This window comes from Centruroides sculpturatus, unplaced genomic scaffold (assembly GCF_000671375.1).
Source record: "Centruroides sculpturatus isolate CEXI.00-Female unplaced genomic scaffold, Cexi_2.0 scaffold741, whole genome shotgun sequence".
NCBI classification, from domain to species: domain Eukaryota; kingdom Metazoa; phylum Arthropoda; class Arachnida; order Scorpiones; family Buthidae; genus Centruroides; species Centruroides sculpturatus.
In genome coordinates, this window is record NW_019385067.1 from 324,522 (window position 1) to 342,844 (window position 18,323).

An 18,323-nucleotide genomic window follows, 5' to 3' on the forward strand; every position below is an offset into this window, starting at 1 on the left:
AACAATATGCTTTCTACTTATAATTCAAAAAACGGAAGATTAAAATTAAAAAATAAAAAAAGAATTGATTTTGTCATAAGATACATAGACGATATCTCTATGTAATATAATTCTAGATATCTGTATAAAGATATTTCTACATTCTAAAGTAATAAAATAATTTTTTATTTTGCAAATCGATAGACGTTTCTTCTCGGAAAAAATAAAATTATTCAAATTATATCATTTTACATATGTTATGCATTATAATTTTTATTGAATTTTAAATTAGAATATTATAAAAGATTCCTACACAAAGATAAACGAAAAATATCTTATACTATGAAAGATAAAAGAAATTTCAGGCCTTAGGCAAAAGGTGAGATCCGAACCACAAAACAAGTCAATAATATTATTTTTGTTATATTTACCGCTGGACTCTGTTGGAGAAGCTCCGAATGTTACTATGTTCACATTGTTCACTTTACACTTAAAATTTGGTTTATTTATATGTGAATTCGCAAATCGATTTAAGGGACCCTGTGAGATCCGTACTCTAGACAATTCCTACTGTCTATAAGTTGCTTATAAATTTTATACAAACTTCGTAGACAATGAATGTTTTACTTAATTAATTATGAAATATATTTGATAAATTAAGCAAATTTAAAACACTTTTTATCGTCAGAAAACTTAAAAACTTCGATTTCCAAGAGCTAGATTTATATCTAAATTAAATCAGATTAATATTTAAGAGATAGAAAAAAATAACGAGGTTGCAATTGACGTTTGTGTTCTAGAATTATAACTTATTAACTTGAAAGTGATTAATAATACACTACTACTTTATACGTATTTATATTACAAACATCAAAGGAAAAAACGCAAATAAGATAATTTATTAAGTTGATAAGATTTAATATAACATTTAAATTAATAAATCATTTGTTAGAGAAAATCAAAATTTATATAAATAACAAAAACATTAATGTTTCTACTCAAACCAAGAGACATTGATATAATGTAGGACAGAAAAAAGGAAATAACGATTTCAAGAAGAAAAGATACGTATAATGATGACAGACATTTGAAGTATGACATAAAGAAGTGATTTATTTTAAATGATAATCCATTATTAAATGGTTTATTTATCTAGTAAAATGATTGTTTCCTTACATATCCACTATTTGATAACAAATATTTGAGTGCTTAGTGGATACTGTACGTTTAAAAACATATTTCACATTTATCATATTAATTTCAAGGCTTTTAAAATTTGATTTTTTATCATAAATTTTAAAAAAATTACATTAAAATCTAATAAAGCTTATATAAGAAATATATTTTCGAATGTACTTTAGAATTCTTGGGTAGAATTTTTTTTATTTTACCGTAGCAAATAAATTTTTATAAATTGAGTTAAATTATATAATATTTTTATTTTTCTATAGGCTACTAATTAAAGATTAAATAATATTTTGTATGAAAGTAGTTTGCTTGAAAGTGATTCTGCAATTCTTTTTTGTTAAGTATAAAAATCTACTTAAATCATTTAAATTTTTTTTTAAATTTTCATTCTGGAAAAAATCAAAATAATAATAATAATAATAATAACTTTCGATTTTCAAACAAACAATTGATTTATTTCAATTAGAAATATTTTAAATTATTAATTTTAGAACAGTAATTAAAACCAAATTAATTAATAATTAGACTGGAGTTAAAAATGTTCGTCTTAGTTATTTCTCAAGATAATATTTAATTATACTTAAAATTTTCTAAGTTTGTTTCTTTAAAAATTTGAAAATAAATTAAATAATTTTATTAAATATTAGAATTTAAATTTAAAAATTTATTGTTTGAAAATGTTGATTTAAACGCATTTAAATCAACATTTTCAATCATTAAATTCATTCAACATTGTTTAAAACGGCTGCATTTGATATTTATTCATAACTGAAATTAATTGAAATTAATTTCAAAGATAATGAATTAAACATTTTAAATATCTAAAAATAAAAATTGAGAATTTGTTAGATTAATTCACAGATTATTATTATTTTTTTCAAAATAAATAACATTCCGCCTTACGAAATCAACTAATAAATGTGAAAGCAGTAAAACAAATTGAAAATTAATTATGCATTACTGAAAGAAATTCCGAATTGATTGATTGTAAGAAAAATTTATATCGTTTTAAATTGATTTACTTAAAATTCTTGAATTCTTAAAATTTTATTTTTCAAGGAAAAAAGAAAAACACGAACTAAAATTTCAAATCTTTTTATATATATATTTTTATGTTATTACGCGAAAATCTATCAAATTTTCTGCTTGATTAAACATAATAAGTAAGCTCACATTAATGAGTTTTTATATTTTTATGACTATTTTAATATAAATTTTTAATACTTTTTTTAAATAGAGAATACAGAAGATGCCGAGGTAAATGAAATTCAAGAAAAATATTTTGTAAGTAGATTTACTGGAAAATAAATATATTGTGACATAAAAATTATTCATAAAATGTAATGCGACTTACATCCGATTTGATGAATATGGTTCAATATAATTTATGTTGAACACGTGTATTGCATGTAACACGCGTTCGTTCAACGATATCAATCCAGAAAAGACAAAATTTTGTTCTCTTTTACTTTTATGACATTTTGATGTAAATTTATTCTTTTTTCAAGGATACAAAGTCGAAAGATCAATTTTTATTCGGTACTCAACACAAATATGTTTATTTCAATTGTATGACTGTACTTCGATGGAATTTCTTGTTATTTTTTATTATTTTTTTAATACGAGACGTACTTTTACAAAAACATTTGATTAAAGTAAAAAAAATCTTTTTGAATAATCTCCGTAGCATATTTGAATTAAATCTTAATTTCCTTTTATTTTTTAAAGTATTTTTTTATATTAATCTTTTCCAACATCCTTAAGCATTTTTACTTGATTAGATGAAGAATAGCATCAAAAAATTTCGTAATATTAATCAATTCAGAGGGAAAGAAAGGTATTTTTTTTTACTTTTGATTTTTTCCTCTTTTCCTTTTATGTTTGACTACTTGGATTTGTCGCTTTAGAAACACAATGATGAATTACAAATTTAAAAATCAATAAATCATTAATGCCACCTGTCTATTTAACTTTCTTTGGAGTATTTTTATTACATTCTCTTTAATAATGACTTCATAGCACCATGAGAGTGAACCATTAACGATTATGATACGACACATTAAATGTTTCAGAAAAAAAAAGAAAAACTTATGGCACTTAACAGCATATATATATATATATATATTTTTTAATTTTGAAGAAAACGTATAAAATTTATAAACTTGATAATACATATTGAAATTATACGTAAACTATCAGATCATCAATTCTTATTCAATTTTAGTTTTGTGTATTTTTGAAATTTGAAAAACGCAAAATTAAATTTCAACATCTTGACTTCTGATTTATTCATGCCGGAAACTGTTTAAAGGGGAAATTCACTTTCTAATATCAATTTTAGAGAAGTGAATGATTGAATCTATAACGTGATAATTTTAGATGACGTGTCTGATATATTTCCTTCGATAATCAGATATTGATTGTTTCCTGAAGACTGTAATTTCTTTCAAATGTAGAGTATGACGTAATTTAATATCCTGTATATTTTACTCTTCTCTGTAATAAGTCTAGCACATGTCTTGAATATATTTGAATGACTCTTACTGAAGATATTTTAAAGTATAACTCTCTCAAATGTGATGAAAAATTTAAAAGAAAATTTAGATTTCATGGAAATTATAATTTTATATAAATTATTTAAAGCATATTCTTTGAATGAATTTATGACAAATTAATTCAGATATTCTCATAAAAATATGAAAGTTGTTTAATACGAAAATCTTTAATAAAATTTATGTAGGCCTACAGTACAGTATTTGTAATACAAAAATTGTAAAAAAAAATGTTATTTTTGGTAAGATCATATTTAAATTTAATTTGTATTTTAAAAATAAATTTTTATGAAGTGATTTCAGGTATACTTTACAGGATGAATTGAGGTGTTTAGTGGAAAAGTGGTGCAAGAGACAAAAACTGTAACTTGAATATATTAGTAATAAAATTTAATATTAGCTTAAAAAATCATATTTTATTAAATTAAATAATAAACAGATATATTTACTCGCATATTACTTACATTTATATTATTCTTTCATTTTCAAATTCATATTTTTTAATATTTTTATTAAAGAAAACTGTTTTGTTATATAAGCCTACCACTGTCCACTCACCCATTCAATTAAGATTATACAAACTAAATGTTTCAAATATGTTTTAACTGAATGATTCTTTAATTATATTAATAATTAATATTTAAATAAAATATTATTAACAGATATATCCTGGATGTTTATTGATAAGTTATATTGTATTTGCTATAACTCGTAAGAATGTAATTCTTAAGATTTTAATAAATAATATAAATACAAAGCTTTATAAATAATAGAAAAAAATTAATCAGGAAAAGTTCTTCAATATTATCAAGCTGAAATAAAGTTCTGTCTTTTCCATTTGGTTTTATGAAATATTGTCCTCTTTAGTTATAGAAAGGTCCTATAAATACGCTGTAGATGTATTTTAGAAAAACAAGTATTATTATTGAATTGTTTTATGAATAGTATAAAAAAATTTTGAAAAAGCAATAGATTGAAGTTTGTTTATCTTCTATTTTTAGCATGGGCGTAGCGAGGGGGGAGCCTGGGTGGGCACGGCCCCTCCCAAGGAACCTGGTGCCCTCCCCAGGAAATCACAGCCGAAAAAGTGTTGAGTCGATTTGTAAAAACCTAAAGCTAAAATAAAAGTTTTGAATACTAAAAAATGGTGAACGGATTGCTCGGTGCCCAATAATGAACAATAATTTGAAATAATTCAATTTTGTGTCAGGTTGGCCTCCACTAGGCCCCCCCATAACAAAACTCTGGCTACGCCCATGATTTTTAGTCAAATACAATGAAATAAGATACTACGGAGTAAAAGATAGAATTTTTTTCTTGAAAGGTTGCATCATTCATTTTGTATATAATTAGAAAATTTATTATTTTCATTAAATGAAATAATTCGTTTACAGATAATACGTCAAGCAAAGATTATATAAGACAGACTTTGATCAAAACACGAAAAACAATTAAAATTAGACCTAGACATCTGCAAAAATTCTTTAATATTATTTTATTTAATTTTACATAATACCATAAATTTCTACATTGCTGCAATAACTCATTAATATAACTTCAAGCCAATGTGATGCGACTACTATAAAGAAAAAGCTGGGAAATTCTTATTTTCAAAGGAATTTCTAGTACTGTTTTAACAAGATTCTGGAGGTCATAACTTTTGTTGTATATGTAAAAACTTACATTTATAATCTACGCATAAAATCTTCAATTACAAAGTTTCCAGTTACTTACAAAGAATCTGTATATTGTTTTTGCATTCTCTGTTTGCATGTGAAATATTTTGTGTACATTTAAAGATAAAATTTTTGAAAATTCTCGGAAATAATCCTGTTATCAAGAGAAAACTGCTGTCAGTTATTTGCGCTTTGAACAAAGTGGAGGAAAGTGAAAAGAAAAATTAATCGATTTGAAGTGAAAAGAAAAATTAATCGATTTATTTGCTTAAATTTTTAAAATAACATCAATAATTTTCGTCACTGTTTATTGGATTATTTATTTATTTAGATCATCCTACTTAACGTTTTTAGTATAAACTAAATAGTAGCCTATTGGATTGTCCACTTTGCACGTGAAACACATTCCTTAGGGATTCGTGTCACGGGAGCCTGAAATTGAAAAAAAATCTTTTTTATCTTTTTAATAGAATAATTTATAAATTTGATATGCAATCTCTAAAATTAGATCATTCAATCTTCTGTGCCTAGGACCTGAAAGGTCTTAATTCGCCATTGAAACTAAACACTAAACAGTGGTCGGCCAAATGGTCTACGAGATTAAGATATCAGCCTATTACTCTGGGGGATTCAGGATCAAATCAAGGAAAACAGCGCAGGAATTTTTCATGGATGGACATGTCCCAGATATGTCGAGGCCCATCTCTTAACACCCGTCCGTCCACATTGTGAGCCTCAAAATCTACGATGGGCTTAGTAAAAGCAAGTGCCGACAAGGCGAAGAGTTTTAAAAAGTGAAAGTAAACAATTGATACTGTAAAATGATTAAATTAAATGATATTTTTTGATTTTAATTTAAAATTGTAAGAATATCTTAATATTACCATAACATAAATTTCTTAAATTGTTAATCTGTCATCAGTTATTATTATTTTCATTTTATTTGTTTATTTACTCTTTATTTACTATTGAAGTAAAAACTAAACTTGCATTTGTTTTGTCAGGATAGAGTACACTATTACGTCAATCTGATGTCATGTTACATTTCCCCATTACAAAAAATATGCGAAAGACTTCAAACTTGCGTAAAAGTGTACATTATTCTGACGAAATAAACGCGCTTTAAGGTATTCCAATTATTATTGTTATTTTATTTGTTTATTATATTGTTATTATTACTAACTTTATTTTCCGTTATTAATTAATATTTACATTATATTGTTCGTTCTCTCCATGTTTATCTAATACTATAGTCATATCTCATTAAAATTTATTTAAAATATTCAAAATTTTTGGTTAAACCTGTACTATATTTGTTGAAATAAATCTGAATAAATTTATTGTATTGGAATGCTTATTAAGTTAGTAGTGATCTCATATTTATTGAATGCTGCGTAAGACCCTTGCGACATATCGATTTGTAACGGATCAAAACGAATAAAATTATAAATAAAATATTCAATATTACTTAAAAAACTATCAGGATATGAAAGTTTAAGCTATTTCATTTAATATAATTAAAAAAGTTCAACTTGAAAACCAAATAAAATATTAATTTCTCAATTTATTATCATTTAATTGGTAAATTTTAGCTTAATATTTTAAAAATTAATAGAGTTTTTAACATTAAAAATAAAAAAATGATTAAAATTTTAACGAAATATGTAGAATATTAAATAAAAATACTGTATATAATAGTTTCTATATTAAAGTACTGTACCTATATAGATAATTTATAGATAAGATTTTTAATATAAAATAGTCAAAATTAAAGTATTTTGTATTAAAAGAATTAATTTTTTAATGACAAATCTTTTATATTAAAATGTAATAATTTCAAAATTTCATATATTAAAATAGAAATTGGATATGTTAGTATCATAGATTTAAAAATTAATATCAAATTGGTTTGGTTTCAATTTTGAAAATAGATGTAGATCTTGAAATAGAAACTGAAGAGAAACAATATGCTTTCTACTTATAATTCAAAAAACGGAAGATTAAAATTAAAAAATAAAAAAAGAATTGATTTTGTCATAAGATACATAGACGATATCTCTATGTAATATAATTCTAGATATCTGTATAAAGATATTTCTACACTCTAAAGTAATAAAATAATTTTTTATTTTGCAAATCGATAGACGTTTCTTCTCGGAAAAAATAAAATTATTCAAATTATATCATTTTATATATGTTATGCATTATAATTTTTATTGAATTTTAAATTAGAATATTATAAAAGATTCCTACACAAAGATAAACGAAAAATATCTTATACTATGAAAGATAAAAGAAATTTCAGGCCTTAGGCAAAAGGTGAGATCCGAACCACAAAACAAGTCAATAATATTATTTTTGTTATATTTACCGCTGGACTCTGTTGGAGAAGCTCCGAATGTTACTATGTTCACATTGTTCACTTTACACTTAAAATTTGGTTTATTTATATGTGAATTCGCAAATCGATTTAAGGGACCCTGTGAGATCCGTACTCTAGACAATTCCTACTGTCTATAAGTTGCTTATAAATTTTATACAAACTTCGTAGACAATGAATGTTTTACTTAATTAATTATGAAATATATTTGATAAATTAAGCAAATTTAAAACACTTTTTATCGTCAGAAAACTTAAAAACTTCGATTTCCAAGAGCTAGATTTATATCTAAATTAAATCAGATTAATATTTCAGAGATAGAAAAAAATAACGAGGTTGCAATTGACGTTTGTGTTCTAGAATTATAACTTATTAACTTGAAAGTGATTAATAATACACTACTACTTTATACGTATTTATATTACAAACATCAAAGGAAAAAACGCAAATAAGATAATTTATTAAGTTGATAAGATTTAATATAACATTTAAATTAATAAATCATTTGTTAGAGAAAATCAAAATTTATATAAATAACAAAAACATTAATGTTTCTACTCAAACCAAGAGACATTGATATAATGTAGGACAGAAAAAAGGAAATAACGATTTCAAGAAGAAAAGATACGTATAATGATGACAGACATTTGAAGTATGACATAAAGAAGTGATTTATTTTAAATGATAATCCATTATTAAATGGTTTATTTATCTAGTAAAATGATTGTTTCCTTACATATCCACTATTTGATAACAAATATTTGAGTGCTTAGTGGATACTGTACGTTTAAAAACATATTTCACATTTATCATATTAATTTCAAGGCTTTTAAAATTTGATTTTTTATCATAAATTTTAAAAAAATTACATTAAAATCTAATAAAGCTTATATAAGAAATATATTTTCGAATGTACTTTAGAATTCTTGGGTAGAATTTTTTTTATTTTACCGTAGCAAATAAATTTTTATAAATTGAGTTAAATTATATAATATTTTTATTTTTCTATAGGCTACTAATTAAAGATTAAATAATATTTTGTATGAAAGTAGTTTGCTTGAAAGTGATTCTGCAATTCTTTTTTGTTAAGTATAAAAATCTACTTAAATCATTTAAATTTTTTTTTAAATTTTCATTCTGGAAAAAATCAAAATAATAATAATAATAATAATAACTTTCGATTTTCAAACAAACAATTGATTTATTTCAATTAGAAATATTTTAAATTATTAATTTTAGAACAGTAATTAAAACCAAATTAATTAATAATTAGACTGGAGTTAAAAATGTTCGTCTTAGTTATTTCTCAAGATAATATTTAATTATACTTAAAATTTTCTAAGTTTGTTTCTTTAAAAATTTGAAAATAAATTAAATAATTTTATTAAATATTAGAATTTAAATTTAAAAATTTAATGATTGAAAATGTTGATTTAAACGCATTTAAATCAACATTTTCAATCATTAAATTCATTCAGCATTGTTTAAAACGCCTGCATTTGATATTTATTCATAACTGAAATTAATTGAAATTAATTTCAAAGATAATGAATTAAACATTTTAAATATCTAAAAGTAAAAATTGAGAATTTGTTAGATTACTTCACAGATTATTATTATTTTTTTCAATATAAATAACATTCCGCCTTACGAAATCAACTAATAAATGTGAAAGCAGTAAAACAAATTGAAAATTAATTATGCATTACTGAAAGAAATTCCGAATTGATTGATTGTAAGAAAAATTTATATCGTTTTAAATTGATTTACTTAAAATTCTTGAATTCTTAAAATTTTATTTTCCAAGGAAAAAAGAAAAACACGAACTAAAATTTCAAATCTTTTTATATATATATTTTTATGTTATTACGCAAAAATCTATCAAATTTTCTGCTTGATTAAACATAATAAGTAAGCTCACATTAATGAGTTTTTATATTTTTATGACTATTTTAATATAAATTTTTAATACTTTTTTAAAATAGAGAATACAGAAGATGCCGAGGTAAATGAAATTCAAGAAAAATATTTTGTAAGTAGATTTACTGGAAAATAAATATATTGTGACATAAAAATTATTCATAAAATGTAATGCGACTTACATCCGATTTGATGAATATGGTTCAATATAATTTATGTTGAACACGTGTATTGCATGTAACACGCGTTCGTTCAACGATATCAATCCAGAAAAGACAAAATTTTGTTCTCTTTTACTTTTATGACATTTTGATGTAAATTTATTCTTTTTTCAAGGATACAAAGTCGAAAGATCAATTTTTATTCGGTACTCAACACAAATATGTTTATTTCAATTGTATGACTGTACTTCGATGGAATTTCTTGTTATTTTTTATTATTTTTTTAATACGAGACGTACTTTTACAAAAACATTTGATTAAAGTAAAAAAAATCTTTTTGAATAATCTCCGTAGCATATTTGAATTAAATCTTAATTTCCTTTTATTTTTTAAAGTATTTTTTTATATTAATCTTTTCCAACATCCTTAAGCATTTTTACTTGATTAGATGAAGAATAGCATCAAAAAATTTCGTAATATTAATCAATTCAGAGGGAAAGAAAGGTATTTTTTTTTACTTTTGATTTTTTCCTCTTTTCCTTTTATGTTTGACTACTTGGATTTGTCGCTTTAGAAACACAATGATGAATTACAAATTTAAAAATCAATAAATCATTAATGCCACCTGTCTATTTAACTTTCTTTGGAGTATTTTTATTACATTCTCTTTAATAATGACTTCACAGCACCATGAGAGTGAACCATTAACGATTATGATACGACACATTAAATGTTTCAGAAAAAAAAAAAGAAAAACTTATGGCACTTAACAGCATATATATATATATATATATTTGTTTTAGATTGGTGAACTTTTCCGAATATGTTTTAGAAAATAATTTAAAAAATAAAACTTTAATGCTTTAAACTGGAAATCTCTTAATTTCCTGTTCAAAGATCGCAATTAAATTGATCCTGCTGTTTAATAATTAAGTGAGAAAGCTTGTTCAGTGAGAAAATATTGGTTGAAGAGTTCTCTAAAAGTAATAGTTTAAATATTTAAACGAAAAGATACTTTAAATAATGTAGCTAAGATTCAGAATTATTCTTTGAATTAACTTCAAAGTTTTATTTTGTTTTTCTTTTGAATTTTTAACTGAAGTATCTGAGCTTTCATACTAATTGCTTATGCCTTCGAGTCAGATCTGTATCGTCCGCTTCTATACATTTTACTTTAAAAGATTTTACTCATACACTAATTGTGTTTGTTTAAATCCACCAGGAAGTTAAGCTTGATAAAAGGAGGAAAAATAAAATTTTTCCTTAGTCAAATAGTCCTTTAGTTAAGTAAAAACTACAGGCCTATATACTGTGTGTAAATTTCTTAGGTAAAAACTTTCAAAAATGAATTATTTAAATCCTTTCTATAATTAAAGAATTAATTTTGGATCCGATTAATTAAATAAATATTTTTAAAAGATTAAATATACTAACAGATTTTATCATGTGAATTATTTGCTATAAAAATTTGATAATTTATACGTAAGTATAATTTTACGATGAAATAAACATTTACAAATATAAAAATTTATATAAAAATGAATTTTTAAAGCGTCTAAAACTAAAGAATAGTAATCTGTTTTAAATCCAAGAAATTATTCTTTATTTTTTATTGCGTGCAAAGGCGATGTCCCTTGAACAATAAATGCCTCCCCTTTATCAAAGTAATTTAATTTAGAAGTAAAGTCGACAAATTTTGAATTATTACTTAAAATCTAAGGAATTATCTAATTTAATCTCCGCAGCGAAAATTTGCACTTTTCTGTACTTCTAGAACAAAGATTAAATATTTTAATCTTTTAAATTAATGTAAAACATTCTATCTGAAATTTAAATTAAAAAATTGAGTTTAACGTTAAGATTGTTATATTGATAAAAATTAATTTTTAATTTAAATATACATTCATTCCCCAAAGATATAACTCAATTATGAAATTGTGTTAATTAAATCCTTTTAAATAAACTTTATTGAATATTTAAACTCAAAACACTAGGAACAATTAAATGAATCGTGGACGATTGCGAGAACTCCATGTCTTTCTGGTACCATCTGCTGCACATTTGTGTCACATAAAAAAGACGGAAATTATTCTTTGTTACATTCGAATAAAGAAGGATGCAAGGTAAAATTATTTTGTAATATAGAAATTATAGGCTCTATAAAATATTGTATAAATTACTGTTGACAATTTAATTGTAAATCATACGTTTCATCGGATGTCATGTTGATAGGTGATCCTGTTAGTATCCAAAAGTAAAACGACAACTACACATATTATATCGACAGATCCTGTAGATATGAATTCTTCTAGTTATGCTATATTGAAGTAAGTAATTTCATTCTTATGTCTTGACCATCTGTTACTATTGTTTCTTTAATAAATCATAAAAAGTAATAATGTATTTTATTACTCTTTATGATTCATTTTTTTGTTTTAACTCGTAAAATATAGTCTATATATATATATATATATATATATATCTTAAAGTATATATAATATAAGTTAAAGCAGTGTTTTTCCATCTGTGGGTCGCGACCCCCAGAGGGTGGCGAAGCCTTACACGGGGGTCGCGGGTAAAAGAGAAAGACAAGTGTTTGTAGGTCCTACACTGCATTAAAAAAACTACAATTTCAGCGAGAATTACGGCCTACCCCAGAAAATGATAGCCGAAAAAGTGTTGAGCTGAATTGCAAAAAGAAATAAAAAGTAGAAAAGTAAAAGCTGAAAATTCTGATCCTAAAACAAAAAAAAAGGTCAACAGCTCCCTGTGCCCAATATTATAATTAAAGGAAGTTTCATACTTTATGTGTTATGTTATTGTCGATTCTTCCGAAATTTTCATTTTAATCAACAATAATTTGTCTCAACAGAAAGAAAATTAAATACATAGTTTTTAAAATCACTGATATAGTTTTAATATGACCCTAGGGGGGTCGCCAGAATTTTTTAACTTGTAAAGGGGTCGCGTATTCAAGAAGGTTAAAAAACACTGAGTTAAAGTATAGATTTAATTAATACATCGTTATATATTTAAAAAATAAATTGTATATATTAAAACACACACTTTTAAAATTTATTCAAAAATCGTGTAATGTAAGATTAAATATTTATTCTGCATAATAGCCTATAATATATCTGTGCATGAATTTCCAATAAACATGTAAATGAATTTTAGTACAATAGTAATTATATTAAACGAATAATTACAATTCAATGAATTACAACTACAATATACAAGGATTCATAAATTTAAAATTTAAATGTAATTAAGTGATTAAATAACTTCATTTCATGTTATGAACGTTGTACTGATAATAAAAAAAACTAATTAGAAGTTATATTAGCTTTTACTAAATTAACATTTGCTATTAAATTTGACAATAAATGCATTATTATAATATAAATATTTTGCTAGATTTTCAATTTTTTCTTTTAAGATAATGGCTCTAACCGACCATTCTCGAGGATGAGAGACTTCTTTTCTGGGGATGAAGTTTTTTCTTTCTTTGATTTTTTATAATTCATTATTTATTTATTTTTTATTGAAAATTGAGTCTTTTTAAATGAACTCTTATCAAAAGATATAATAATACCTAATTTAAATTTATAATGATGTAATTTTTACTGTTATAAATCCATAACTTACATCAAAACATTTCTATATTAATAAGTGGTATTAAAAATTACTGTTTTAAGATTTATTTACTTTTTCAAAATCCCTTTAACCTCCAATCAATGAAAAAATATAGGCCTAATAAATAATTCTAGATTGCTTTAAACGCTTAGAAATATATAATTTAATAGGGAAATATTAATTGTTTTGAAGATAAAAAATTTGCAATAATAAATTGCAAATTGTTTTATTTTTAAATTTGCAGTAATAAATTAAAAATAAAAATTTATTTTTAGAACTGCATAATTTTTATTGTCGATTTTTGTTTGAGACGTGATTTATAATTGGAAGTTAATTTAAAGCTAATTGTTATTAGATGCTACTAAATAATTCAAATATTATATCAGATATTTATAGTTTGAAGTTTATATTTTTATAAATATTTAAAATTAAAACAATTCTATAACCTATTTTTAATACTAATGATTTCATAAATAAAAATTAGTTCATAAAGCTGTAAAAACTAAAAATTTTTAAATAAAAACAATTTAATTTGAAAAGTTTAGGGAATAAATATATTGCATAATTAACAAATTAAAACAATTTTTAATATTATGATTCTTTTTGAAAATCTTATAATGTTTAAAGAATTAATATATTCTTAAAATATGACGATAATACAAAAAATAATGAAATTTCAGAATAATAAATTTAGAAAGATTTTATGATTAAAATAATATGGAGTTTTATAACAGTGTGTTTTGTTTCATTATTTTTACAAGGATCGTAATTGTTTCTTTTTTCATTAATTTCATTTACTTTAAGAACTTTAAGCTAAATTTTCGGATATTTGAGTTAAATGTAGTATTCAAACTCCTAAAATATACACATTAAGCAAAAGCTTAAAATAAACACCAGATAACGAATTAAATCTAGTTTCATTCATCTGAATAGAAGTCCTGTTAAAGTCGACAATTGAAGATAAATAGAGATAGGTGAAGCCTTACTAATCTGCATTTAAATAGGTATAAAGTCAGTGATACTTTAATAATGTTTAATATAAATGATGGAACTATTGTATCAAGATAATTACTTCTAATTTGTACGAAGTGCCTACGGATTTTGGAATTTATATTTCAAAATTCCTAGGTACTTTATACAAATTAGGACTTAGGCAGTGAAACTAATTGTGTATTTTGAGTTGTTAATGAAATTAAACAAAATTATAAGTACGTAATAGTTTGCCGAGATCGATAAAACGTTAGGCAACCGTTTCATTCTGATGATGTCTTTGAAGTAAACCGACATGTTGTTAAGTGGTGTTATGTAGTTTTGAAACGGAAAAGTTCAGATTAAGTTACGAAACAAAGAGAAAGGAAAAGTTTTAAGAATTTTTATTCTCTGTTTCGTTTGTACAGACTCACAATTGAATTTTATCCTTTAAAATCTCAATATATTCCAGTATTTCTTTTATTCTTCTGATTGGTAGTAATTGAATATAGCCTACTACAGTGACGAAGTTTGTAAAAAGTTTGTTTTCTGAAGAACGTGTTTACCATGTACGGAATTAATGTAAATTTATAATTTGCATTGATACTTACAACATTAATTAAAAAACAAATTTAAAAAGTTAATGTATAAAGTACTACTGTATGTACTGTACAGTAGCTACAGCCTATATAAGTCGAACAGATATGATGTAATATCTATAAAAACTGTGGAAAAGTTAATGTATAAAGTACTACTGTATGTACTGTACAGTAGCTACAGCCTATATAAGTCGAACAGATATGATGTAATAAATATAAAAACTGTGGAAAAATAATTTGAGTTTCATGTAGATTTAGAACAATTATATCTCATTATAAAATTAAAACATAACTTTTCAATTCTTAAAGATATACTAAAATACGTGTCATTTTATTTGATTAATCAGATAATAAAATAGTTTTAAGTAAAACTGTAAAAATAAAATATATACNTATAACTTTATAGTATAAAATACAAACTTAAGATTGTAATGACTTTTTGTTTGCAAAACTTAGCATTAAATCGATAGAAATAAAATGGAGATATGTTGGTTCATATTTCATCGTTTGTTTAACTTGAAACCAATGTTACAGGTTTTACAGTTATGCAAGTAATAAATTTATTTTATTTGTATTTTCAAATTGAGATAAAGACAACAATGATACGTTTATGTATAAGTATGAAACATAGACTCACATTGATATCAAATTTATACGAATTGGTATAAACTTATGAAATTACTCCAGGGAGTTGAAAGTCATCTAAATAATAACTTTTCGACATTACTACTATTTCCTTTCATTGTACAGATTAAATAAATAAAAGCACAATAAATTTATTCGATATTTTAATATAAGTATACCAAAGATGTAATAGATAATGTAATGTAATATAATTTCTATATTTAATACACTTTCTAAATTAACTGGTTTATCGATCGTTTATTGGATGATTAAAATTATGTTAACACATGTCTATTGGTTTATATAATCAATAACCACCTTAAGCATGTTCTTTTTTTTACTTGATTGGTTAACGAAATTTACATGTTAATTAAACCACACCCTCCTCTAATCTGATTAGCTGATTTGAATTTAAAATGAACAATAAGAAGAACTGCTTGATGAAGACGTAGATTTATTTTTAAAATAAAAGTTAATTATAAAAGTAGGATTATTTGATTAGGGCTAAGAACCAATCAGTGATAAAAGGCGAATAAAATTGTTTTTAAAAGTAATTTCTCCTTTCTGTCGATAAAAATTCGAAAAATGATTAGGTAAAGTAAAAATTAAAACAGATAATTAAAATATTAGTTTCGTGTTTTAATTTTCACATAAAAAGTCATTATAATTTATTTTCATTCATTCTTTTTAAATGAGTATTTAAAAAATGAATGAATTTTGCTTGATTTCCTTAATATTTATTAAGTAAATCAAGCAAATAGTTACGTGTAATTTGTGGAGAGAAATTCATCGATCATTATTGTTGTCACTCGAAATACTTGCAATTCTGCTAGTTTTATCAATAAATATACGCTTCTATGATTCTAGACGAGTATGAGCACTGATGATGTGAAGCAGTGTGAAAACATTTTTTATTTTATTAATCTTTTTGCTATTCGCTATTTTGCAAATACGATCAAACTTTTGCAAACTTTTTTGAAGATTAAACCATACTCTAGAAATTGTAGCAACTTTTATGATTAAATTTCATAGCGAAGAATGTGAAAGGAACAGCTAACAATTGTTGAAAATGTAAAGTAAACACTTTTATCATCAGTGAAACTCCAAAATTATGTTAGTTTATTGGAATTTTGCCAGAGAAAACGCTTATAGATATCGGTTGTGAGATAAAAGATATGAATCTTTTATTCGATAATCTAATATATACATAGTTGGTTGTTAAAAAAAGAAAATATATTTTTATTTTGAGTATCTTGTAAGAGATAAATTGTGGAGAAAAAATTAATATTTAATTTCCAACTGAGGAAGTTAATATAATAAATCGATAAGGGTTAATTTTCGTCTTTTAAAGACACGTGATTTCTTTATTTATTACTTCACTTAAAAATTCTAACACAAATAATCCTGATTACTAGGATAATAAATAAAGCATGGGTGTTATTAATTGCTTAATAAATTTTATTTTAATTTTACGGAAGAGATAAATCTTTATAACAGTGCATTTCATTCTTCGTACTGTACATTGATCATGTGATTGTTTATGGAGTAGTTTTCTCGTGAAATGACGTAAATAATTGGAAAGAAGTAATTTTTATTTTACTCATTTAGTGCATAGAATTTAGTTTAGAATTGTAATTATATAAATTTAATTGTTTTATTTTACATCTCGAATTACCATATTTTAAACTTTATAGCTAACTCGTACATAAACATGATATAAAAATATATAAAATAAATGTTAGAGGGATATTTTATGAGGGGAAATGAAAAAATTTTTATTTTGTATTTTTTATCTTGCGAAAGAACTTTGTAAAAGTAAATTCTGTAGTACTTTTCAGACTACAATTTAATAAACTGCTGTTGTTACTACTTTATTATTATTGAGAAGAGAATTAGCTAATTATTTTTAATGTTTATATTTAAATACAGAAATTATTTCTTGTTTTGAATGAATGTCAGTTTCATTTATGCTTTACATTTATTTTGTGAAAATCTGCATCTCTTCCGTCTAATAAAGATGTATGATTTATGATTTTAATAAAAAATGCAAAAATTAAATAACAGTTTTCAGTTTAATGTTATTTTAATACCGCCATACTTTGTTTATAATCATCTCTTTAATTTCAGCTTATAGAATTGATATCAAGATTTTTACGAATTAATTTTATTTAACAGAAATCCTACTTTTTATTTGCTAACATAAAATTAATAATCATAATAAGACGATGCCTTTAACTCAATTACAACATTTGTTAGGTTATTCATAAATGGATTTTGTACAATTGTAGTTATCAATTTGAAATGGCCCTATAATTACTTATACGAATGCCATAAAATGGATTTAAGACGAGAAATAAATACTAAAATCTTATCCAAGAAAGTGTAAGAGTAATTAAAACAGAGGATATGAAAATGATAGAATCAGCTCAAAAAGGCCTAAAGAATATCTTATCGCACTCAGTAAAAATGGAAGCATTCGAAATTGTTTAAGAGATAACGTTTACTGCACTTTTTGTGAAAGAGAATATTAATTTTATTATAAAATTAAGCAAATATAATTTGTATAATTCTTACGTTTAATTCGGTATATTTTCTGTTTGCTTTATCATGTTCTCCAGTTTTATAGAATTTTCCAAAAG

General features: G+C 23.5%; 1 protein-coding gene across 3 annotated transcripts in view; it reads left to right on the plus strand.

Moving 5' to 3' along the window:
* LOC111634177 (tubby-related protein 3-like) overlaps positions 1–18,323 on the plus strand; it is a 71,053-nt gene that overhangs the window by 34,249 nt on the left and 18,481 nt on the right. For 2 of the 3 annotated variants that reach the window (XM_023378882.1, XM_023378885.1), the window contains exons 4-6: positions 2,405–2,451; positions 11,851–11,979; positions 12,089–12,183. In XM_023378882.1, the coding sequence (XP_023234650.1) occupies positions 2,405–2,451; positions 11,851–11,979; positions 12,089–12,183 (271 nt within the window). The remainder of the gene's footprint in view (positions 1–2,404; positions 2,452–11,850; positions 11,980–12,088; positions 12,184–18,323) is intronic. The other variant, XM_023378884.1, reaches the window with a different exon arrangement.